A 24,442-nucleotide genomic window follows, 5' to 3' on the forward strand; every position below is an offset into this window, starting at 1 on the left:
TAGACACTATTGTTTCTTCACTTGACAAAATAATTCTGGATTTATTCTCTGGTTCCCTACTTCGCGATTTCATGGCTAACACAGATCCTAATTAAATACTACTTGTACTGCAGCATAATTCTGAATTGCTTTACAGATCTGCTAATTCCCAGCAAGAGGAGATGGTGAGCCCTAGTGTCAGGAGTTCTTACAAATGCAGAATCAAGGTACAATCAAGTCACAAACATGGAGTCATGTTGTTTATGTTCTGCCTGTTTTCTTTGTGTCCAATATAGATTTAGTGTGATAGGAAGATAAGGTTCAAGAGACTAATGAAATATGCAGCTGAGCCCTCTAAATGGACAAGCACTGCAATGGCAGTGTATAACTATCAGTTATGGTCTGAACACCAATACCGCACCCAGCCTTAATTTGCATTGCCACCAGACTGTGGCACACATGAGCCAGGAGAAACCTTAATGCTTATTTCCATGATGTGAAGCAGCCAATGAGTTTTACTGATAAATCATTCAAGCTGGTGTTATGTGTTGAATTTCTTTCAGGGAATCATCAGGCATTTATGTGCAATGATTTATGTTAATGCACTTTAACAGTCCTTAGCAAAATTACCCCCTTGGCATGTCTGTGTTCACTTTTCTTCAATGTGGAGTATCATCATGTCGTGGTTTAAACCCAACCAGGCAGCTCATTCACTCACTCCCCCCGTTCTTCCCCCTACTCCCAGAGAAATGGGAAAGAGAATTGGAAGAATGTAACTCCCACAGATTGAGATAAGAATGGTTTAGTAACTAAAGTATAACACAAATCACTACTGCTACCACCAATAATAATAATGATAAAGGAAATAACAAGGGAAGAGAATACAACACCTCACAACCCGTCGACCGATACCCCCCCCCCCCCCCCCCCCCCAGCAGTGAGCTAGCCCTTCTGGGTAACTCCCAGTTACCTCCCAGGCATGATGTGCTGTGGTATGGAATACCTCTTTGGCTAGTTTGGGTCAGGTGTCCTGTCTCTGCTTCTTCCCAGCTTCCCCTCCTCCCTGAAAGAGCATGAGGCTCAGAAAGTCCTTGGTCAGACTAAACATTCTGACCAGCAACTGAAAACATTGGTTTTATCAGCGCTGTTCCCAGGCTGAAAGTCAAAAACATGGCATTGCACCAGCTACTAAGAAGGAGAAAAAATGGCTGCTGCTGCTGAACTCAGGACCCATCATTACAAAACCTGTGCTCCATACAAATGTTGGGGAGGAGTGTTTATTCCAGCAGTTGAGGGAGAGCCTATGAACGGAGACATAGGAGATTTTATGTATTGCATCTCTTTCTTTTAAAGGGAGGTGGTTGAATTGTCCACATGAATCTTCTAATACACTGCGTGCTCAATAGGGTGCCAGCCTGAATGTTTAGGTACTTTAAAATATACTCGTTCTGCTGTGACAGATACTTGCTGAGAGATGGAGGGAATGTTGCAAATGGCATGTTCTCATCACTTTTGCTTTTTATTTGTGGTATTTTTTCTGCTTTTTTATTTTTCCGTAGCCCTTCCTAGTTCAGCACAAAGAGAGGAGGCAACATAATCAGAAATTGAATTTTAGTCTGTCATCTTTAAAAGACCCTTGTTGAATGAGCCAGTGGATATTTACATTTGCTGAGCTTTCAACCAGTTGCCATAGATACAGGTTCAATCAATAAACAGGTCAAATTTTATTGTTCTTTGAGATGAATGGTAATCCCATTTGAGGCAAAATGCAATATTGATTGGCTGCCTTGCAGCTGCAAAATTCTGCTGGAGCTGCATCACCATCTCCACTTGGTTTTGATTTAGTATAACAACAACATATTTGTGTCAAAGCAGCAGCAATCTGCAAAAGAAATATTTCCCAAATTGGAAAAGAGAGCTTGTATTTTCTAATAGTAAAATAGTCTATTTGGAAATTAAATCTTAATGTTTCCCTTGGAAGAAAAATAGACATTTTAACATTAGAAAAGTGAGTGATGGGACTTGGCAAAGGTAGAGAAAAATAGTATGTTCCTAGGAGAGCTGCTTTTAACGTCGTGCTGGGAGGCAACCAGTTGTTCCAAGGCTGTGCTCAAGGTGTGCTGTGCAGCACATGCTGCTGGCAGTATGCTTTTGTGTAGCTTGTGGTGACAAGCAGTGCTGTTAAATGGTGGACCAATGTGTCCTTGCATATACCTGGGACTGAAAAGTAAGAACTCATTGCCCAACACCCTTCACAAGAACCTGCAATCTCCTTTTTCTTCGTTACAGGCATGGGAAAACATTTCACCTACTGGTGACAATAAAATAGCAGATTGTGTGCCACAACACACAGGACAGGAGTGGTGGTGGCCTTCCTCCCTGTGAGCAGGTAAGCTGAAACAGGGGCGCCTTCATTCCTGTTTCCATTTCCCTCTGTCCTTGGCTTGCTGTATGACCGTGAACTGAATTCTTCTATTTAGCAATAATTTCTGTGTTATTTCTGTTTACGTACACAAGTGCAGTGTGTGTAAACTCCACACTAGTGCTGGGTATGTGAGGGTAGGCAATTAACAAACCGCTACTGAGATTCCCATCACGATCTCAGGTACAACAGGGCTGGTACCAGTACCTGTTACCAAAGTGACCAACTGTGTTTCTTTTGAAGACTTTACTTCTTTATTTTTGCCAAGTGATAGAGATCTGGGCAGAATTTGTTATGTTGCAGGTTGTTCCATCTGCAAGTGGATTGGTTTAGTTATCTATGGAGAAGTTCAACTGGAAGGATTCAGCTGGGTTTAAGAAACAAGTAGTTGGTGAACAGTTAAAAAAAAAAAAAAAAAAAAGTCTTATTTTAGCCTGGGGCGTTTTGGGTTTGTTTGGTATTGTTTGGGGTTTTTTTGCTTTTACACCTTTGTCTTTTTGTTGCAAATGAGCTCCCAATGAAGCTTGCCTCTGTGTGGAGCCATTCATAACCTCTGCCTTCTGAATGTGCCAACTTTTCAATCCATGAGTGTATTTCACCTAAGCACCGGCTCCCACAAAACTTCTCCAAGTTTGGTATATTTGAGACCTTCAGCTCTCTCAAATACGTCTGAAGTTAAGCTGATGAGTATGACTGGGGAAGGATTTAGGAGGTAAAGAGGACATTCAGTCACAGTATGATCCTATAATCCTTACTTCCTTAATAATGTAGCCTGAATATTTTGGCTTGCTGAAACATTTTTGATTGCTGCAAGCATTGCCAGGCATTCTTACTCGTACGGCTCTTGGGCCACTTTGCTAGACTAGGAATTTGCTAATGAGCTGCCTTGTGTCTAGGGCTTGGAGGGGTATTTTGCATTTCTTTCGAAAATTAACTAAACTTAATGACGTTCTAAGCCTCAGTGCAAACTGTGTTTTTCAGTCTGACCTCAGCTTTTCCAAATGACATCTCTAAACAGCTTGTTCTTGCAGACCACACTTAGTCTGTTCATGTATACCATCTCCAAGAATGACTATGTGTGTGTTGGAGCATTTGCGAGGCTGCTCTGCAGGCATCTTCAAGGCATAGGAACCCAGGAGCTTGAGCATCCTGTACTCTCTGGGATGCTGGCAGCTGGCAGCCGGCAGCTGTCTCTTTTCAAAGGCAAAGGAGCTGAGCTGGCCTTGCTGCAATGGGAAACAACTCTGTTGCCTCTGTTGTTTCAGAACTGATGTTCACAGTACCCCAAGAGCTTTGCTCCCATTTACAAGCAGCAAGTGGATGTGTGCCTGGGGCTGCAGAATTGCAGCCTGGAATTTTCTGAATGTTTCCTTTCCAAGTAGGTGTGTCTGTGTTTAGTATGAACACTGCTCCATCTTCGTGTTACAATGGACACATCTGAGCACCACCAGAGGGGTCATTTCTGTGCAGCAGAATGTCTTTGCAGTACATCCTGTTTCACCAGGGATATAATTGTTTGTCCCAGAGTTGCAAGTTCCCCTCTGGATTCGCTGGGTCTCAGTGAAGGCCCCTGCACAAGCCTTAGGAGTGAATCCCTGAGTTCCCATCTGTAATGCAGACCCCAGCTCTGCAGCCCTTCTGGTTCAGCTGGAATCTGCTGGAACAGAACAGGATTGGTGAGTGTTCTCTCACTCTATACCAAGCAGTGCCCTCTTTGCATGTTACACAGCATTTACCAAGTGACCCTTACTGCCATATGCCTGTGAAGACTTGCATGAATGAGCTGGGATTGCTCATGCTGTTTTGATGTTAATAAGTTTGCTTTAAAGTGTCAGACCCCATTGATGTGGACATGCATTCAGGCATAGTTGTCTGGCTGCTGGCGTTAAGGGCTCTGTGTGGTCACTCACTGGGGAAGAAGCTCTTCTCCCTGCAGAAGTCTGTGTGCTAAGAGCTGGCAAAGGAGCAAGTTGGATGAATCCAGCCAAAGGTATTGGAAGAGACTTTGCTCTGAATCGCCTATTGATTCCTTCTTGCTGATGACAGGGCTCTTCCTCAGTCTGGAAAAGGGAATGTTTGCATTCCTGCCAATGGAAAAATGTTCAGGGTTTTTTTTTTCCTTTGGCTGTTTTTCCTTTGGCTTACTCTGTAATGACTTCCAGCATCTGGACAAGTGTCATTAGCAAAACTTCTCTGTGTGCAGAGATTCTCTGTGTTTTAAGGAGCTGTATATCTCAGCACAGTTGTTGCAGGAACTTCAAGCAGAGCTGAAGGACCCTTGGTTCCAGGATCACAATGGGAATAAGGCTTTTCCATCAGTGGAACAGCAGGACTGTGACATAGGCCTGCCCCAGGAAACATGCCAGGCTGCATAGACTGTCCCACTTCACCAGTGTGACAACAGAACAAGGAGAGCCAGGCAGCCCCACAGCACAGCAGCATGTGCCTGGGCCAGCATCTCCATGCAGGGGAAAAAAAACCAGCCAGCCCTGTGGTGGGGGTTTGCACCCTGTGTGGAGGCTGGAATTCTCCCTAGCATAAGGTGAAGACAGCGCGTCATGGAGAAATCATAGAATCATAGAATAGTTAGGGTTGGAAAGGACCTTAAGATCATCTAGTTCCAACCTCCCTGCCATGGGCAGGGACACCTCACACTAAACCATGCCACCCAAGGCCTCATCCAACCTGGCCTTGAACACTGTCAGGGATGGAGCATTCACAACTTCCCTGGGCAGTCCATTCCAGTGCCACTCTCTGCTTCTTCGTGAGCTCATAGTGTAGTCTATGTTCACAGCTGCCTTTTATCCCAGAGGTCAAGGTTCTGCAGAGATATAAATCTTTAACCAGCTGCAGTCTGACTGCATTCCCCTGGCAACCTCCACGTTTAACCCAGTAAGAAAAATGGGATGACAAAGGAGGGGTTATTGCTGTTTCCACTTAGTGCCTCACTTTAGGAGCCTTGTGGTGTGTATAAGCAGACAGGTCAAAGGAGTCACATGGAGAAGACAGCAATAGAAAAGGAAGTCTGGATGGAGGTAGCTGGAGGTCAGTGTTGGCAGCACACTGAGCTGGGCTTGTCCCCCTGTATTCATTGTTCTCCTAAAGATGAGGAGAGTGCGGGCACAGGGCTCTCTTAGGGTAAGAAGGGGCCACACATCACCATGTCTCCAATGAGGAGCTCAGTCTTCCCTCCCAACAGCAGAAGGCAGGAATTGGGCAGCTGAAGCTCAGCGTGCCTCAGGTGAGCATTACCCAGTCGCTTTTCCCATCCTGCAGCCAAAATGGGCTGAGGCCCAGGAAATGCCTGTCTCAAGAAGGGGCTGCATCTGCCCTGGGATGCCAGGTTCCCACAGCACAGGCATTGCAGCCAGAGGCTGGACACAAGTAGCTGAGAGGCTGCTGCGAAGCTGGCGGCAGCCCTGCCTCCCTGGGAGCTTTTCACTTCCTGCACAGCATCTCTGGTTGGGCTGTGTCCTTCAGGAAAGCAGTGTGTCCCTATCCTGCCAGGGCTCTTGCTCACCGTGTCCTGGGAGGGCATTTGTGGGGTGGGTTAGTTACTTGCTGCTGTCAGGTTAGTTAAATCTTGGCACCTCAGATCCTGTAAGATCACAGGAACAGAGCCCAGCAGAGGGGCTGTCAAAGCCAGCAGGTAATCCGAAATCTAACCTGGTCCTTTCTGGTGTGTCCTAAATGCCCACATCCTCTCCCCGCCTGCTGCCCCTCTAACGCCTCTGAAGCTTAGCACCGTGAGACAGCACCAAAATGCTGCAAAGCACCAGAAACACAGGAAATCGCAAGCTGGCCCTTGCAAAGCAGCTGTTCTCCAAAACAGTGCTTTGTCGTTCCTGCAGCTCCTTTGCTCTCCTCCGTGACTGCAGCCCCTCCGCACTGGTATCACCAAAGTAAAATTCCCAGCTTCATTGCTAGCATCCAGCCAGCTGAGCAAGCAGGAACGCTTACACAGAGGCTTGTGCTGGGTATAAGGACAGGTCAGGCTGCTTATACTCAAAGGACAGACAGAAACAAAGCAGCACTGGAGGGTGTTTGAGGTTCAGAATATATTACATCAGCTGTGCAGTCACATCTGCCTTTTATTCCTTCTGTGGTCTGAGGGAAATGCTATGTGTTTGCATTTCCTACCTCACAGCTGAGCCAGGAGATATTTGGAGGTTGGTTGGTCCTTGCTTTATGTACTAGTGCCCTGGACTTAACTGCAGGTACTGCCCCCTCCAAGCTTTGCCTGGGTGCCCCAGGTTGCTCTCTGCTGTTCTGCTGAAGGCTGCTGGTGGGATGTGCTGCCCCAGCCATGCCCTGAGCCCCCTTCCCTGCCTCTGAAAGGTGCCCCTTGCTTTACAGGGCTGCCCTCCTTGGGGCTGTGTCACCCTACTGTGAGTGGCCTCACTGGGGCATCGTCCCTGAGGTTATCAGCGTGGCAGGGTCAAGGGAAGCGGTTCCTGGCCTTTAGCAGTAGTGGAGAAGCCAGTGACCATCAGGCCATGACCCTGGGGCAGATTGCTGTGACGTGGTGCGATAAGGTAGGAATGGGAAGGCAATAGGACAGCACCCATGCTCTTTCTATTGCCCTTCGTGTGCTCCTTTACAGGTAAATCTCAGGCACAGTATGGGTATCTTCCAAACACAAGGCAGCGCCGGTCACACCAGCTGTGTGGGCACCTTTGGCTGCTGTGTTTACTTGGGGTGTGGGTGCACCCTCACCCTCACTTCTTCCATCTGCTGTTGCATAAATCACTTTGTCTTGTGAAGGCAAAGGCGCTGTTTCTAACCCCTGCAGGCAGAGCAGAGAAATGACAGGCACCTTGGGACAGAACTGTCAGGGGGGTGATGCAAATCAAACCCTCAGAGTCGATTTTCTGGGGAAGTGAGGGTGGACTGTGCCATGGGACACCTTGTTCCCTCAGCCAGCCGGCCATGAACTGTCTACAATGAAGGGCTACTGCAGCAGGCACCTCTGGGTGCCTGACAGGCCCCACTGCCATAGGTGGGACTAGACTTGCCCTGCAGCCTCAGCAGTAGAGTTTGGCTACTGCACCTCAACACCCAGCTCTTTGTGGCTGCTGGAGACCGAACCAGCTGCGGGCCAGGCATCAAAGTATGTTCCCGAGGCAAAGCAGCAGCAAAGAAGACAAAACAGCTCGGTTTGATCCACATAACTATTTCTTTCTTTTTAATTATTATCTTGTGCCTTACAACAGAAGAGGAAAGAGTGCGAGCAAACGATTTGCTGGTTCCAGAAACGACTCTGGCACCACCATCTCGTGACGATGACCTTGCCAGGGCACTGAGAGGCAATACACACAGAGTCTCTGGCTCTTGCAAAAGCGATCATTGGTGAATTTTAAGGCATTGAAGGAAACCTATGGTTGTAAATCCTACATCAAATTTGGCACATTGGAACAGTTAGAGCAGAGACAAGGATGCTTTGTGGGCTGGTGCTTAGGAGTCCTGCAGCTTCCCAGCAATGGCTGGGGCACAGTGCTCATGGGAGTGCAAAGTTTTCATCTGTCAACTGTGCAGCCAAACAAGGGGCTCTGCAGACCCCGACATTTCAGAGCCAGCAACACCACATGAGGTGCTGCACTCCACACCATTGTGGTACCTTCATCTCATCCCTGCCCTGTGCCTGCTGCTAGCAAACCCTACCTGCCTGCCTGGACTAACACTGCCCAAAACCAGACGGAGTTGTCAGGATGAAATAAAATGAACATTCCTTAAAGTTTAAAACATAAGTGGCTCACAGACCAGGTGTCAGGTGTGCTTACAAGTACAGCTATCTCTGTGCTTCTGGGATTAAAAGTGGACGGCTGTGGCTTGAGGAATGGGGAAGAGTTAAGGTATACGTGCGTTTGGATAGTAGATGAAGGCCCGTAGCCTTGAAACTAGTTACAGTAAACATGTTGAGTTGTTTCCCTTGCCTCTCCCTTCCCAGAGAGCTGGCTTCCTCTCGCATGCCGTGGGAGGAGGGAGAGAGAGAGGGAGAGATGGTGGGTGCTATAAGTCCACTGTGCCGCTACGAGTCCACTGTGCCACCACAACAACAACCAACATGCATCTAGCTACCTGCCCGTGCCTCCGCCCCATTTAAAAGGGAGCAATGTGCCAAGCTCGGCCTCTGCATGCCAGGACTCACAAGGAAGCCAGCCCCATGTCAGTGTCCAGGGAACACCGGGAGGCTTCCTACAAGCCCAGCGCAGCTTTGTGCCCAGAGAGGCAATTTAAAGGCCAAGTGGAGACTGTTCCCCCTCAAATGCAAAACGGATGGGGTCCTTACAGTTACATCTTTGCATTTGCAATGATTCCTTCATGCAGGTTTAATCTCCCTCTTTTCCTGGCAGAGGTTATGGTCCCCTCAATCATCTCAGCCCTGCTGGATGATATTTTAGAGGTCACTTTAATAACCTCTCCTTGCTTGTCCTCCATGAAGGACAGAGTAGAGGAACTAAAGCCTCTTGGCTGGAAGGAGTAAGTGGGATTGGGGAGAGGATTGAGCTCTGAAAGGCCGACGCTTCCCATGCTGAAGAGATTCTCCTCTCCCTCCAGCAGCTTCCTGCAAGCACATCATAAGGGAAGAGGTTAGTCTTAGGATATCTTACATGAAGTATCTGCAAAGCCTGGGGGCATGCTGTGACCTGCGAGCAAGTCCAAGCACTCCAGGCCATCACACCAGCATGCAGTGGACACTGGCTTGGGTCATGCTGTGTCATGGGACTGGTTCAAAATAATATGCTTTGGCGAATCATTTTTGGAGCACTTGCAATATGGGGTACATGACACCAGTTCCCTCCTCTCCATCCAGAAATGCCAGGAAAATAAAACCTCAAACCAGAGGGACTCTGCCTTTTGCATCTACTTTGACTTTGCAAGAGAGAGAAATTTGCAACCCCACTAAAAGTGGCTGCTCATGGGGTGATTGAGGGACATGGTTCATGTCTGCTAGATCGAGGCATGCCATAGAGCCATGGCAGCTCCCCAGGCAGGGAAGACGAACAACACAATGGTGTACCTTCTTGAGCGTGTTCCCAGATAATTTACTGGGTCCTTGAAAATACCCCAGCCTGGTGAGGTCAGGGGATTGGGCTTGGGAGGTCGCCAGGCAAAGCAGGGTCAGGGCAGCCTTACCTGTAGGCAGCTATCTCGATATCCAGGGCCATCTTGACATTAAGCAGGTCTTGGTACTCCCTCAAGTGCCGAGCCATCTCATTTTTGGTGTTTCGCAGGTCATCCTCCAGCTGCCCAATGGTGTCCTGCAAAGGCAATGGCATTCAGGGCTGTGTTTGGGAGCAGGGACCTCTCCCACAGGTTTTCTGCTCTGCCCATTGCAGAGACAGGGAAGCTGCAATGGGCAGTTGGTCCCACTAGGACCTTCAGACCATGAAATTTCATGCAGAGATGTAGTAGCAGGCAATGCACTGGGCATGGCTTGTGATTTTGTGCTGGGGGGGGAAGGCTTAAAACATTATGGATTTATGTAGTTTCCCATCTGCAGCACAGGCTTTGAGATGGAGGCAGCAAATAGTACATGGTGGTGGAGCCCTCAGTCCTGCAGGGGACAGGGCAGGCTGCTATAGAGGGAAGGGAAGAGCTGTTGGGGAGGGATGACAAGTTTTGGGCTTAAGCATCATCAAAGCAGGACATGTGGGAGCACCCAGCACTACATCAGCCCACGGGTGGAGAGGTTGTCAGGAAAAGGGCTGCAGCGTGTTTTGGGGGTGTTTAAGAAAGGCTGGGATGTGTTCAGGTGTTGGAAGGAGAGAGAGTGCTGCTAGGGCAGGAGGGAAGAGCTGGTTCCAGGAGGGGTAGTCTGACACCTTCCCAGGAAGATGCCTCAGAGCCGCAGGGTGGGGGGCTCTGGATGCAGGGATTTGGGGGGTTACAGAGTCAGAGGCCTGCTCTGCGAGAGTTCAGCTGGACAATGTCCTTCCAGCGTCCTTCCCATCAGCTTTGCAGTCCCATAGCTGCAGTGCCATCCTGTTCTACCTGTGATGTGCATATGTCCAAAGCCAGATCTCCTGCTAACAAAGGGGACTAATCTTTATGTTCTATTTTTGGTCAGAAAACAAGCAACCTGGTTCTCTCCCACAGGTACCTAAGCAGCAGCCTGAAAGCAGCGAAACCTGTTCCTATAGGGATCTTCTCAATTAGATGGTTTCCCACTGCCAGCCACCCTACTGTGCCACTGGAGGAGCATGATTTGGAGCAGGAATGAGTAAGCAGTTTGCAGCCCTGCCTGCAAAGCCCTGCAATGGCCACTGCCAACATCTGCTGTCTCACACCCCCTCCCACAGCCAGGCCTTGGAGCTACCAGCTTCTCTGTCCCAGTGAACAAGCTTTGTCCTGCCACATCATCCCCATCCTGGCCCTGTCCTTATCCCTATACTGTCGCTGTCCTCATCCCCATCCTTTCCATGTCTTCATCCTGTCACTATCCTTATCTCTGTCTTGTCCCTGTCCTCATTCCCATCTTGTCCCTTCCTTTGTGTCCTTCGTAACCTTCTTTGTGCTCAGTGCAGAGATAGCCATAACAGTGGAGCTGCCCAAGGAGCAGGGAGCTGTGCTGAGCCTGATGCAGCAAGCCTCATCTGGGCTCCAAAGAAGCAGTGACAGCTCATCCTGAATGTGGCATGGGGCACCTCAGTCAAGTTAGCTGGATACATCCTGCCCTGTCAGACCTTTACCAGCCATCCTTGGGGTCTCTGCCTTGACCTGTGCTGCCTGACCATGAAGCTGCATGGAGCTGTGCATCTGAGGAAGGACTGAGCAGTGGGAAACAGTTTAAAGAGATCACTGGGGCATCACCTGAAAAGGACATGCATGGCTGCACCCAGGACATGCATGGCTGCTGCTGCAGTGCAGATTAAAATCTCTGCTCCAATGCAGCAAGACTGCAGCTGCACCGAGCCATGACAGGAGGGAGAGACTCGGGGTGACCCTGTTGTTGGACAGCCCCACTCTTGCTCTCTGACCCTGTGTGCCCTCAGCCCTCCTCCCAGTGCTGCAGTTCGCATGAACAAAATGCTCTTTAAAAATGGTTATCCTTGGTACCCTGCATGTAGCTACCTTCCACACCCCAGCTCTACCAGCTGGTAGAACAACCCCCTCCCCACACCACTGCAAACCTGTCCGCTAATGGAAAACTCTCATATATTGCTCCCGATTTGACTGGATAGCCTACAAATATCAAGACATGCCCCTGATTTAGGAACATTTTAAAATCTCAAACAATAGGAATGTTCTCTTAAAAGAGTATTCCATCCATTTCCACTGGTTGCAGCCATTATGGGCTGCTACACAAGCACATTGCTTAAAAGGCTGCTATGTATTGCCACACACTTAAAGCAGTTCCTGAGGGTCATGTAGGAAAACACTGCTGTGCTATCACTAAAGCAATTTCAATTATGATGCCATTTAATTCAGCTGCAGTTTTTATTCCCCCCCATTCATAGGTTGTTCCTGAAATCCCTTTTCACATGGCATCAAGACTATTTAAGAAGATTACTGTGCGTAATCCTTTCATCCATGACAGGAAATATTATATATTCCCTATTTTCGCAATATGTGCTGAAGAAGACCTCAACTATTCAGGACTTTTGCAAGCAGCTTGGAACTAGAGTCACGAGTTCTAGAGAGGCCAGCAAAATCTGGCCTTGAAAATGACAAGGCATTACTTGGGTGTGAAATAACATCTTTCAGGTATGATGTAAGGTGTTTATTTTGGTATTTAGAAGGAAATGGCTTGATTTAGAAAGCACAGATCATTTAATAGCCAGGTAATAGAATAATAGCCATGTAATTTATTTTATTATAAATCATGAACATTTCCCTGTAGCAAGAAAATGTAATACTGCAGCAATGGAATAAGAGGTGTGGAGTGCTCAATGTCTGCCCCTTGTGAGTGGCAGACAGACATAAGAGATGCTGGGATCTGGCTGCAAATCCAGCCTGACCGTTTGCAGAGCTTCAGTTTCTGCAGTGCAGGTGCCAAGACAGGCCCAGGGCGAGGGGCCAAGCCTGGGCAGACACCTTCGAGGAACTACTCACAGCAACAGGAAATGTGTGGGCAATTTTGGAGATGACCTTCAAGGGACAGGGCAGGGATGGGGCGATGCCCCAAACAGCACTGCCATGTGCAGGGATGTCCCCTGTGGGAAGGGGGTGGTGGAGGGAGTGTCCTGGCCCTGCATATGCCCCCAAAACCTGCTCTCTGGGGTTCTGCCTATGGGTAAAGGGTGGAGGCAATGCCCTTGTGAGGCTAGATTAGTCGTTCAGGACAGAGAGGTTGTATGCCAGGGCGGGAGGCAAGCTGCAGTGCTGCAGGGGCACTGCTCCTGCATGGTGGAGGGGGGGCTTGGTGTTGCACAGCGCTGGTGTGTGGAGGGGGAGAGGGGTGTTGCGTGCATACAGCACAGCAAGGGATATGGAAGCGCTGGTCGCTGCACGGTGCGGGGGGGACACTGCATCGGGCCGGAGTGCCCAGCGCTGCGGGAGGCGCTGCTGCAGAGGACTGGGCTGCGCTGCAGGAGTGTGTCTGCAGGGGAGATGCTCAGCGCTGCACAGAACCAGAGCAGGGGGAGAGCTGGATGCTCGGTGCTGCACAGCGCTAGGGGAGTTTGTTGGGATGGAGGTGCTGACCCCTGGGGAAGGTTGCACGGGAAGGGGATGCCCAGCGCAGCACAGTACTGAGCGCCGGGGCTGAGCTTGCCGGGGGACCCTGCGCGGGGAAAGGACGGTGTCGGATCCCGGCGCCGCCCGGCTCACCTGCAGGCCGGCGGCCTCGGCGCTGTGCCGCTCCTCCAGCTCCTGCAGCTGCCTCTCCAGGGACTGGTGGGCGCCTCGCAGGCTCTCCATCTCCGCCAGGCGGGCCTGGAGCTGACGGCGGCACTCGCCGGCCTCCCGGCGGCTGGCACGCACGGCCTCCTGGCTGCGGGCCGCGCGCTCGTGGAGGCGGGCGCAGCGAGTGCGGTACCAGTCCTCGGCCGCCTGCAGGTTGCGGGCCGCCAGCGCCTCGTACTGGGAGCGCAGCTCCCGCAGCGCCGCAGCCAGGTCGGGCCGCACCGAGGGGGCCGGTGCCGGTTGCGAGGCGGTGCGGAGCGCGGCCCCCAGCTGCGCCAGCTGCTCGGCGTGTGCGCTGCGCAGCGCCGCCAGCTCCTCCCGCAGCGCCGCCGCACGCCGCTCCAGGTCGTTGCGGGCGCGGGTAGCCCCCTCGGCCGCCTGCTGCCGGGAGCGCAGCGCCTGCTCCGCCTCGGCGCGGCCCCGCGCCTCCTCCTCGCAGCGCGCCCGCAGCCGCTGCGTCTCCTCGGCCAGGCGCGCCCGCTCCAGCGCCGCCTGCGCCCGCTCACCGTGCGCCTCCTCCAGTCGGGCGCGCAAGGCGCGCAGCTCCCCGCCCAGCAGCTGGCCCAGCCGGCGCGGCTCTGCAGACCGCTGCCGCAGCGCCGCCAGCTCCGCCGCCAGCGCCCGGTTCCGCTCCTCCAGCGCCCGCACCCGCTCGATGTAGCCGGCGAAGCGCTCGTTCAGGCCCTGAAGCTGCGCCTTTTCGCTATCCCGCACGAGACACGGCTCAGCGCTGCGCTCCCGGCCCGGCGCCGGCTCCACGCCCGGGCGCGCCCGCAGGCCCGCAGCCCCCTCGGAGCGCCGCGGGGCCTCAGCGAAGAGGTGGCGGTAGGAGGCAGCCAGAGCCGCCGGCTCCGCGCTGTAGCTCATGGCGGCGGAGCAGGACCGGCGGCTGCGGCGGTGCTTAAGTACGGCGGGGCGGGGCGGGATGCGGTGCGGAGAGGGGCGCGGGGCGGGGCGCTCCGGTGGGGGGATGTTGCGGTACGATGCTCGGTGCGCGGTGCGGTGCGCGGAGCGTCCCCGGGGCCGCCGCGGTAGGAGGCGGCGGGAGCTGTCCGTGCTCTGCGGTGCTGAAGGGCTGTGGCGGCGGGAGGGGGGGATGGATGTACGTGAGTGGGGATGGACGGACAGACGGACACAGAAAGAGCACACAAACAGGCACGGGCAGATGGGCAAGGTCATACACACACAAAGGGACAGACGGACGCCCAGGCACGCGGGAAGGGACAAGCACATTCACAGTGAGACACATACATAGACATGCTCAGAGCCAGACGGACAAAGAGACAAGCAGATGTGCAGAGAGACACACACAGAGGAGCACGCAGATGCACAGGTGAGGAGAAGCAGAAACACAGAAGGAAGCAGGCAAGAATGGGCAGGTGGAGAGGCAGAGTCAGGCAGGCACACAGGCACACGCACAGAGATCACTCCTGCTGGGATATCCCCAGCTGTTCCCTCAAGGGAGCCCGTTCTGTGCGCCTGTGCCTGTGGTGAAGGTGTCCCGGGGGGTTGGTCCCCCCAGCCCCTCTCCTGCTGGTGGGGTCTCCGCAGGATGGAGCTGGGAGCAGTTCGGATGCAGAGGGAGTTCAGAGGTGGGGACAGCGACTCATCCTCTGTCCAGCCATGCTGCAGGGGACAAGCAAGGGAGGATTTTGCCTGCAGATTGTTTGCCCAGGACTGAAAGAGCCTGAGCCTTCCCACTGGCGGGGTTTTGCTGGGCTGCAGAGCTGATGGGAATCATCCATCATCACCCCACACCACCACGGCCAAGTGCCATGTGCAGGAGCACAGCATCTCAGTGCAGGACCTGCCAAGAGACCAGTGGGACGTGTCTGATCTCTGGGAGCAGCAGCACAAAATGTAGCTGTGAGGTGGAAAAAGCAGCTTAAAATAATTGCGAGCCAGGTGTGAGGAATGTGGTGAGATGTGCAACCAGATCCCATCTCCCACTGTACGTGTCTGTGCCACTGAGCTCTCTGCTGATGCCCAGTTCTTTGACTTGTCCCGGTTTCTCCTTACAGGTGATTCAGGGACAGCATGAAGGAGATGAGAGTGGAGAATGAGAAAGCCAGGGCTGGCACTGGTTAGAGCCATGACTTCCAAAAGAGCTGTTGTTGTTTCAAAGGGACCAGCCAAATGGGGAGGGATGATTCTGGGATTCCCATCTCCTTGGGATGAGAAGTTAATTCATAACAGTGGCTAGAGTCCCATGTCTCTAAAGCCATGCCTATGAGGGCATTGCCTGGGACAGAAGCCCCGTGGGGAAAACATCCTTTTCACTTGGGAGGGAGGTGACCCCAGCCCAAGGCAGAGCACTGCCCAGCTGTGGAAGCAGGCTGCTCCTAAGCCTGCAGTCAGGGCTTGGCTACAGGATCAACACACACATGTGTATAGCTCACCTTAGCCCCATACATCCATCCCATAGGGCATAGGAGGTATGAGCATCAGTCAGTGAAGACAAAGGAAAGAGACAAGAGCTCTGCACAAACTGGAGCAACAGATCTGCCTTATGCCTCATTTTTCTGGGATTCAAATCTGCTCACAGGCAGTTTTTCCTGGAAGGACTCATTTTTCCTGAAGCCCATTTTAGGTCAGTGACAGTGAGGCTGTAAAACTTGGATTGTCTGAGTACCTTCTGTTTTGGTGGCAGGGCAGGGCTGGGAGCTGCCAGTGCCCTGGCCCTGAAGCGTGATGCCTGGCCCAGGCTGTCTGGCTCACACTGCTGCTACAGAAATCCCCTGCTTCGTCTGGGTGGGTTTTTTTTAGGTCTTTCACATACTCCTCACCCACAAGTGTGTTATACCACTTCCTCAACATCTGCTGCTTTGCATTACAATATCCTAAGTCAGGTTTCTGCTGCTGGGAATAACTGATCAGATAACTGAGAAGTTTTCATCTCTGCTTAAGAATGTGTGTAGTGTTGTTCTGATGACTTTGCTCTGTCACTTATTACTGATCATAGAGGCTTCTGTAGTTTTTCTTTTGTCTTGGAAAAGTGGAATGCAGCTTATTCTGGCCTCCTCACTTGTGTTGTTTTAGCACTGCCATACCTATTTAGTCTAACAGCAAAGTCAGGAGTGTTACAGTCTCCTCCAGCAGAAAAAATGCAAGCACCTCTGCAGGGACTGCTGACATAGAATCATAGAATAGTTAGGGTTGGAAAGGACCTTAAGATCATCTAGTTCCAACCCCCCTGCCATGGGCAAGGACACCTCACACTAAACCATGCCACCCAAGGCCTCATCCAACCTGGCCTTGAACACCGCCAGGGATGGAGCATTCACAGCTTCCCTGAGCAACCCATTCCAGTGCCTCACCACCCTCTCAGTAAAGAATTTCTTCCTTATATCCAATCTAAACTTCCCCTGTTTAAGTTTGAACCCGTTACCCCTTGTCCTGTCACTACAGTCCCTGATGAAGAGTCCCTCCCCAGCATCCCTGTAGGCCCCCTTCAGATACTGGAAGGCAGCTATGAGGTCTCCACGCAGCCTTCTCTTCTCCAGGCTGAACAGCCCCAACTTTCTCAGCCTATCTTCATACGGGAGGTGCTCCAGTCCCCTGATCATCCTCATGGCCCTCCTCTAGAATTGTTCCAACAGTTCCATGTCCTTTTTATGTTGAGGACACCAGAACTGCACACAATACTCCAAGTGAGGTCTCACGAGAGCAGAGTAGAGGGGCAGGATCACCTCCTTCTACCTGCTGGTCACGCTCCTCTTGATGCAGCCCAGGATACGGTTGGCTTTCTGGGCTGCGAGCGCACACTGCCGGCTCATGTTATTTTCTCATCGACCAACACCCCCAAGTCCTTCTCTGCAGGGCTGCTCTGAATCTCTTCTTTGCCCAACCTGTAGCTGTGCCTGGGATTGCTCTGACCCAGGTGTAGGACCTTCACTTGGCATGGTTAAACTTCATAAGGTTGGCATCAGCCCACCTCACAAGCGTGTCGAGGTCCCTCTGGATGGCATCCCTTCCCTCCGGCGTATCAACCGAACCACACAGCTTGGTGCCATCGGCAAACTTGCTGAGGGCGCACTCAATCCCACTGTCCATGTCACCGACAAAGATGTTGAACAAGACCAGTCCCAACACTGATCCCTGAGGGACACCACTCGTTACTGGTCTCCATCCAGACATCGAGCCATTGACCACAACTCTCTGCGTGCAGCCATCCAGCCAGTTCTTTATCCACCGAGTGGTCCACCCATCAAATTGATGTCTCTCCAATTTAGAGGCAAGGATGTCCTGTGGGACAGTGTCGAACGCTTTGCACAAGTCCAGGTAGATGATGTCAACTGCTCTGCCCCTGTCCGTCAGTTTCGTAGCCCCATCACAGAAGGCCACCAAATTGGTCAGGCAGGATTTCCCCTTAGTGAAGCCATGCTGGCTGTCACCAAGCACCTCCTTGTTTTTCATGTGCCTTAGCATGCCTTCCAGGAGAATCTGCTCCAAGATTTTGCCAGGCACGGAGGTGAGACTGACTGGTCTGTAATTCCCCAGGTCATCCATTTTCCCCTTCTTGAAAATGGGGGTTATATTTCCCTTTTTCCAGTCATCGGGAACTTCACCTGACTGCCATGATTTTTCAAATATGATGGCCAGTGGCTCAGCAACTTCATTCGCCAGCGCCTTCAGGACCCACGGATGGATTTCGTCAGGTCCCATGGACTTGTGTACGTTTAGGTTTTTAAGATGGTCTCGAACCAGATCCTCTCCTACAGTGGGCCTAGGGTCTTCATTCTCACAGTCCCTGCGTCCGCCTTCCAAGACTTGGGTGGTGCGGTCAGAGCCTTTGCCAGTGAAGACCGAGGCAAAGAAGTCATTAAGAACCTCAGCCTTCTCCAAATCCAGGGTAGCCAGTTCTCCCGATATCTTCCGGAGAGGGCCTACATTGTCCTTAATCTGTCTTCTGTTTGCTACGTACCTATAGAATCCCTTCCTGCTATCCTTAACATCCCTAGCCAAGTTCAATTCTAACTGGGCCTTAGCTTTCCTAACCTGGTCCCTAGCTTCCCAGACAACATCCGCGTATTCTTCCCAGGCCGCCTGTCCCTGCTTCCACCTTCTATAAGCTTCTTTTTTCCTTTGAATTTTCCTGAGCAGCTCCTTACCCATCCAAGGAGGTCTCCTGGCCCTCCTGCTGCACTTCCTTCTAGTTGGGATGCAACACTCCTGAGCTTGGAGCAGGTGATCCTTGAATAACAACCAACAGTCTTGGGCCCTCCTGCCCTCTAGGGCTGTATCCCATGGAACCTTACTAAGCAGGTTCCTGAAGAGGCCAAAGTCTGCTCTCTTGAAGTCCAGGGCAGTGAGCTTGCTGCCCGCTCTTCTCACTGTCCTGAGGATCTTGAATTCGACCATCCATGGGTAAAGACCCTGGGATTGAATCCCTTTGCCTCCCAGTGGTTTGGGGTGCTCTGGAGTCTTTCTACACAGACAGAAGGAGACTGCATTAAGCAGGTAGGACCTGAGCCAGTTGCTAGTGTGACTACTGGGAACTTGTACCTGAATGAGTTGAAGGAGTTGGAGCTAATAAATGAGGATAAGCACTGCTGTCCTGCAGAACAAGGCTGCAGCTCCAGCTCACTGTAAGGTTGCTTCTTTCAGAGAAGCAAAGGGTGGCTGAGACCTTAGGATCCACTCAGCATGAGCTGCCAATTCTGGGGGTGCTCCCGTGTTCCTGGCAGCTGCAGCAGGACCCCAATCCAAGTGGCTGGCACCCAAAGGCAATTCTTCTGTGAGCCCCTTGAACCCCTGACTCCGCTTTCAGGGGCTGACTTGGCCAACAAACCTGGGAGATGTAAAGGCCTCCCAGTGAGAGGGAGAGCTGAAGCATGGCCATGGCCTCTCCTCTCCTCTCCTCTTGCCAGAGGCTGGAGACAAGCTGAACACCAACATGTCAGCCCTGAAATGCGATGACAAGCTGGAAGTGGGCACAAATTAAAACCAGGGCAGTGCCTGGGCTGTGTTCAGCCTCAGAAAACCTTGATGCCTGAGTAACATATGGATCTCTGTTGGGACACACACACACGGCATCAGAAGGAACTTTATAAGGCTAGAAAACAGACAGAAAAACAAAGAGAAAAAGTCCCATAGCTAAGAATTGTACACTACTGAAACCGGGGATTAAATCGCCCAGGACCATTCCATACCTCCCAGTCACTTCAAAAATCAGGTCTTGCATTTGAGACAGCATGAGGAGTCCTGAAAGCAGCTGCCCGCTGAGGGGGCTCATCAAACGACTTATCTCCCAAGCTGCAATCTGCCCAGGCTTCTGCTTCAGAGGAAAAAGCTATCCTCTGAGCTGTGTACACACAACAATGGGACACATACCTTCCGGCTGGTTTCCAGCACAGTCCATTGAACTAATGCTCTGCAAAGGTGTTTTGCCACCCAGCTTCACTGCAACAGCTGCGTGAGAGGGAAATGCTTCATAGTAGTGGGACGAAGCAGACCCAAATGTCTCCTGGGAGGCTGCTCCCAGATCTCCTGCGGCACAGGCAGGTCTGATTCCCTGTGGGAGGGACAGCTCTGTGGGTAAGGGAAGCAAAATCAAGGAGAAAACAGGTATATGTGTATCTAGATGTATATGTATATCTAGAAGAAAGAAGGTCGTGTTTGTTAAACTGCACATGCACAAAACCACTTCCAAAAATAGGAAATTGTCTGCACTGGGTACCTCTAACTCAGGTGTTTGTTTCTGACAGTGGCAGATTTATGCTTCCCTGGTATAACTTTCCTGGTTCAGGCCGCCTGCAGCTCCAGAGCTCCCCAAGCCGCAGTCACATCCCTGTATTTGCTGGCCCTTATCTAATCAGTGCAAGTTCACATCCTGGATGCCACCATGCTCTGTAATCCACTGTTTGATAACGTGCCGTATGAAAAACTGTCATCTTTCTTCGCACTTCGGAGTCGCTGCCAGCTGAATTCATGCCATGCCCCTGGCTTTGGGGACACAGTGGAAGAGCTGAGACATGGTTCCTGCCTACCCACCCCCTGCCCCATGCAGGATTTTGCGGACTTTGCCTTACCTGCCTTAGTCTCTTTCCTACCCTGAAGGATTTTTGTCTGCTTAATACTTTAGTCATCTTGATGGCTTCAGTGTGTCATCTGGGATTATATATTGGAAAGACATGCAGACATACACACAGACAGACACACTCCAGGATGGCCCCCACCATGAGGATACATGGAAATGAGCTTCTATTATGAGCTTCCAAATACAGGTGGACACATGCCCAAGTGAAACCCCTTGCTTAAATGCCTGGTCCAGGTGTCATGAGATGTCTCAATGGCATTGGGAAGAGCAGGCTGAGCTTTCTGGGTGGGTAACATTGATCTGATGTGACCTTGGTGCCCAAAACAGGATTTGTTTTACCCAGAACTGTAACTGCATGTATTAAATGCTGGTGCTGTTGGGTGCTTTCCTTTGGTGAGGCAATGGAGCAAGGCTCACAGAGCCCAAAGATCCGTGATGGGCCAGCTATCCCTAAGTCAGCAAAACCTTGCCCTGTGGCGTGTCTCGGTGCACGGAGGGCAGTGGCAGTGCCTTATCTCCTGGAGTAGAGCAAAGGGAGACAGGGAAAGCTGAAGGAAGTATCCTTGGGGAGGTAAAGGAAGCACCATGATGGTGGGGCTAGAAAAGGTAGCAGGAGGGGAGGAGAGGAGGCATTCCCATCTTCCAGCCACCACTGAGGCATGTGAAGGGAAACAGGACCCCCTGGGTGCTGGGGGTTTAGCAGAGCAGAGTGGGCCCAGGACAAGCTGGGGCAGGCAAATGGCTGCCATCATCACTGTCAACTGGTGGGGACCACTCTGAGGTGGCCAGGACCCTGCTAGGGATGTGGCCTTTCCCAGGCCTCCAGAGTGAGCAAAACCAGATAGTAAAAGGGTGGCTTGTTTTGCCAGGGAGTTGATTTTTTTTTGCCTGGGACTTTTTGAGCTGGTGCTGGCACAGTGTGGTACAACTGACACTGAACCAATGAATAATTTTTGCTTCACACAACCATCCCCAGAGTTTTTCCAGCTTGGACTGCCATGTCTGCAGCTGTGATTGACATAGGCCTGTGCTCACTGATGGCGACGGACCTTTGCTTGAGATGGGCTGGCAGGATCCCAACTATCCCCTAAATCTCCTGCCATCGCCACCCTCCTCACAGCGGATGGGCCCCCCTCACCCCCCAAAAACATTAATTAATTGTGGCATTTTAGCCAAAGCTCTGGCTCCTTCAGCCTTTGTAGCACGCTGTGTGTGCTCAGGCAGTTTGGGGGTGCAGGGCTGCGGGGTACAGGGCTGTGGGGGTGCAGGACCGGGAGGTGCAGGGCTGTGGAGTGCAGGGCTGTGTGTGTTCAGCTCCACAGACGTTGCCCAAAACCATGCCAGGCTCTGTAGTGGGGCTGCAGGGAGGCTGTGTGCGCGGCTGTCGGGCGGGTTGGCACACTGCCGCCGCTCCCCGCCGCCGCGCTCTCTCTCTTGTCTCTGCGGCTGAGTGCCGGGCTCGCACACTCTCCCCGGTCCCTGCCTGGCGGGCGGGGCGGGCCGCGGCCGCGCCTGCGCAGTGCGGCGGGCCGGGCGCTGCGGCAGTTGTGCGGGGTAGTTCTTCCGAGCGCGGCAGGAGGTGAGAGCGGCCCGGGCGCGCGGGGGCAGTGCGTGCGCGCGGATGCGCGTGCGCGAGGCGGCGGGCGCGTGGCGGGGACCGTTGCGGTAGTGGGTGAGGTGGGGGGAGCGTCTCTATATGTGTGTGTGTTCCTTGTTCCCCCCCTCGCTCCCCTCAGGCGGAGCGGGGTCTGTCCGTCCACTGCCTTGGCCGGGGCTGAGGAGGGAGGGAGGGAGGGGCGGCGAGCGGAGCCGGGGTGCTCCCGCCGGCGGCGTTTCCTCTTCTGCCGCTGAGGGAGTCTCCTTAGAGGCAGCTCCCGCCCTGTGGCCGCCGGGCTGCGCCCCGGAGCTGCCTTCCCGCCGCGGGGCAGGGGGGCGGTTCGCCTGCCGCCCTGAGGAGAAGGAGCCCCCGGGACGGTGTTTGTAACCGGGGTGTCCGTTTCTGCCTTCCGTCTCACGTGGAGCGGAGGGGTGCCGGCGGGGCTTCCAGCTCGCAGCATACCCGGGGACAGCCGCCGCCCCGACCGGGCTGGTGGGTACCGGCGATCCTCTTGTCTGAGGATAGACAGCCACAACGGTTCCCGGGCAGCCTTGCATCGGGGTGAGGGTTCGTTTGCTCTGCTCTGGTTTGAGTTGCTTTTGGCAATACGGCTGTATCAGGCTTGAGCTGATAACCTGAATCAGGAGCGAGGCACCAAGTAAATGAATAAAATAAAAAAGCCCAACGCGGAACTGCTTTGCTCACACTTTGCTCATGCTTCTTTTTAATCCCCTCCTTTTGTGCCAGAAATAATCTTGCAAAATGTATAGCGGAAACGAACCTACACTGGTGTCTGATACACGAGATGATTTAATAGGGCAGCACTGTGCCTTGTAGCACAGGCAGTTTTTAAAATTCCTGGAACCACTGCGATTATGAAACCCTCAAGTTTGTTCCCTCGCTTGTGTTTCTAAAGGCTGCCAAGCTGGATACTGAGGATCCTCTTTGACGTGGTCTAGAGAGCATTCCTCCCAAGGCATAATCACTCGTGTTTTAAAATGTTTAATTTTGTTTTTAGCTGTGGAAGATTTACTGTTTGAACCTCAAAGATTGTGAAATGCTTTCTTAGTAGTCACTTAGAAACATCTCTCTCTATCCAAATTGTCCTGTGTATCAGTTTAGCCGTACATCTTGTCACTGACTGAGATAGGTTGTATTGATCCATATACCTGTTTGTCACTGGTGAATAAATTGAAAGTAAGAAGATTTTCAGCTCCTTTCAGGTGCAGTGTGGTTTTACTGAAAATCAAACAAAACTCAGAGCTACATTTTGGTCTTTGGTTCACATGCTGAATGTGTAGTTCTAGCAGTGAGGAAAAACCGTGGCGTTTCACTTGTGAACCGATAGGCTCTAGCAGTCTGTCACAGTCCTTGTCAGCCCCTGTCAACCTAAACATATTTTAGAGTAGAGCTGCTGTTTAAAATAACCTATTGCCGTTAGTCTGGAGTCCCAAAGATCATTCAGGAACTTGCTGGTTTGATTAACAGCGGTTGGAGTTTGTTCAAGCATAGACGTACTTTCATTATATAGCACAATGCAACCTTTACTCTGTACAGCGTCATTCAAACAGATTGTATGGCGAAACGCACCGCTGAGTTACGTTTAAAACGCTCCATTGAATGAAGCACAATTGCAGAGATAAATGGGGAGAAAAATTGTAAGAATGGGAGAAATGTTTTCAGCTGAGGTTTGAAATTAACAGCCTGTTAAGTATGTGTGCATTGGTAGCATTAGTGTTAGATGCTGGGTTTAGGGGCTACGCCAGCAAAAATCAGATGCAGGCTGAAATTTTCCCAGGCAAATTTCCAGCTTGTATGATGATGATGATGATAATAATAATAATAATAATAATAATTGAATTGCTACTCCTTGACATGTTCAGTTCCTAATGTAGCTTGAATTGAAAGTTAACAGACACTCCCTAAAACCACTAGAAATATTTATCCTAGGCTTTTTTTTATAACTTCCAGGGGAATGTTTGTTTTTGAGAAAAACAGAAGCCTTAGTGTGGTGTTTACTGGCAAACACTGCGGTGTTGTACTCTTGGGAAGCATTGAAAGGAGTGTATTATTTCCTTTACAAATATACTAGTATATTATTTTTGTATCAGAAGCAAAAGGGAAGCAAGCTATGAAAATGAGATATTTAACTGATGCTTATTGAAAAGGCACATAGGTTTATTTGCTCAAATCATACCTGTTATTTGCAGCTCAGCTTAATAAAATGATGCTCCGGTTAAAAACTGATAGATGGATGGTTAGCTTGCAGCATAAGCTGTTATCTGGGAATGGCTGCAGAGTAGGTTTGCAGTGCTCCCGAATGAACTGAGGTTATCTGCAACCTTTGAATCCTGCAGAAATTGTAAGCAGCAGCTTGTGAGGAGGGACAGGAAGAAGAGCTGACTGCAGCTCTGCTTTGAAAACTCTGGGCAAGAGACAGAAGCGGGGTCATGCAGTTGTGCTCAGTGAACCCATTCTTTTGTAGGAATTTGAAATTAGGGGGTGTTGTGGGATCTGTGTGATTCAGTACCACACAACCTGCTGTTGCTTGGCTGCT

General features: G+C 51.5%; 2 protein-coding genes across 2 annotated transcripts in view; one reads left to right on the forward strand and one right to left on the reverse strand.

The window, feature by feature from the left end:
- The window catches only part of NT5C2 (5'-nucleotidase, cytosolic II), an 84,286-nt gene that overhangs the window by 2,858 nt on the left and 56,986 nt on the right, over positions 1 to 24,442 (forward strand). The window contains exon 2 of the mRNA XM_080621633.1: positions 2,269 to 2,368. The gene's annotated coding sequence lies outside the window, so the exon portion shown is untranslated. The remainder of the gene's footprint in view (positions 1 to 2,268; positions 2,369 to 24,442) is intronic.
- Positions 8,371 to 14,116, reverse strand: INA (internexin neuronal intermediate filament protein alpha; the record flags this gene model as incomplete). Its single annotated transcript, XM_080621634.1, has 3 exons — positions 8,371 to 8,966; positions 9,539 to 9,663; positions 13,175 to 14,116. The coding sequence occupies 3 exons, from the start codon at positions 14,114 to 14,116 to the stop codon at positions 8,693 to 8,695; spliced, it is 1,341 nt and encodes a 446-aa protein (XP_080477760.1). The 3' UTR covers positions 8,371 to 8,692.

The sequence above is a fragment of the Psittacula echo genome, assembly GCF_963264785.1.
Source record: "Psittacula echo genome assembly, chromosome: 6".
NCBI lineage: Eukaryota > Metazoa > Chordata > Aves > Psittaciformes > Psittacidae > Psittacula > Psittacula echo.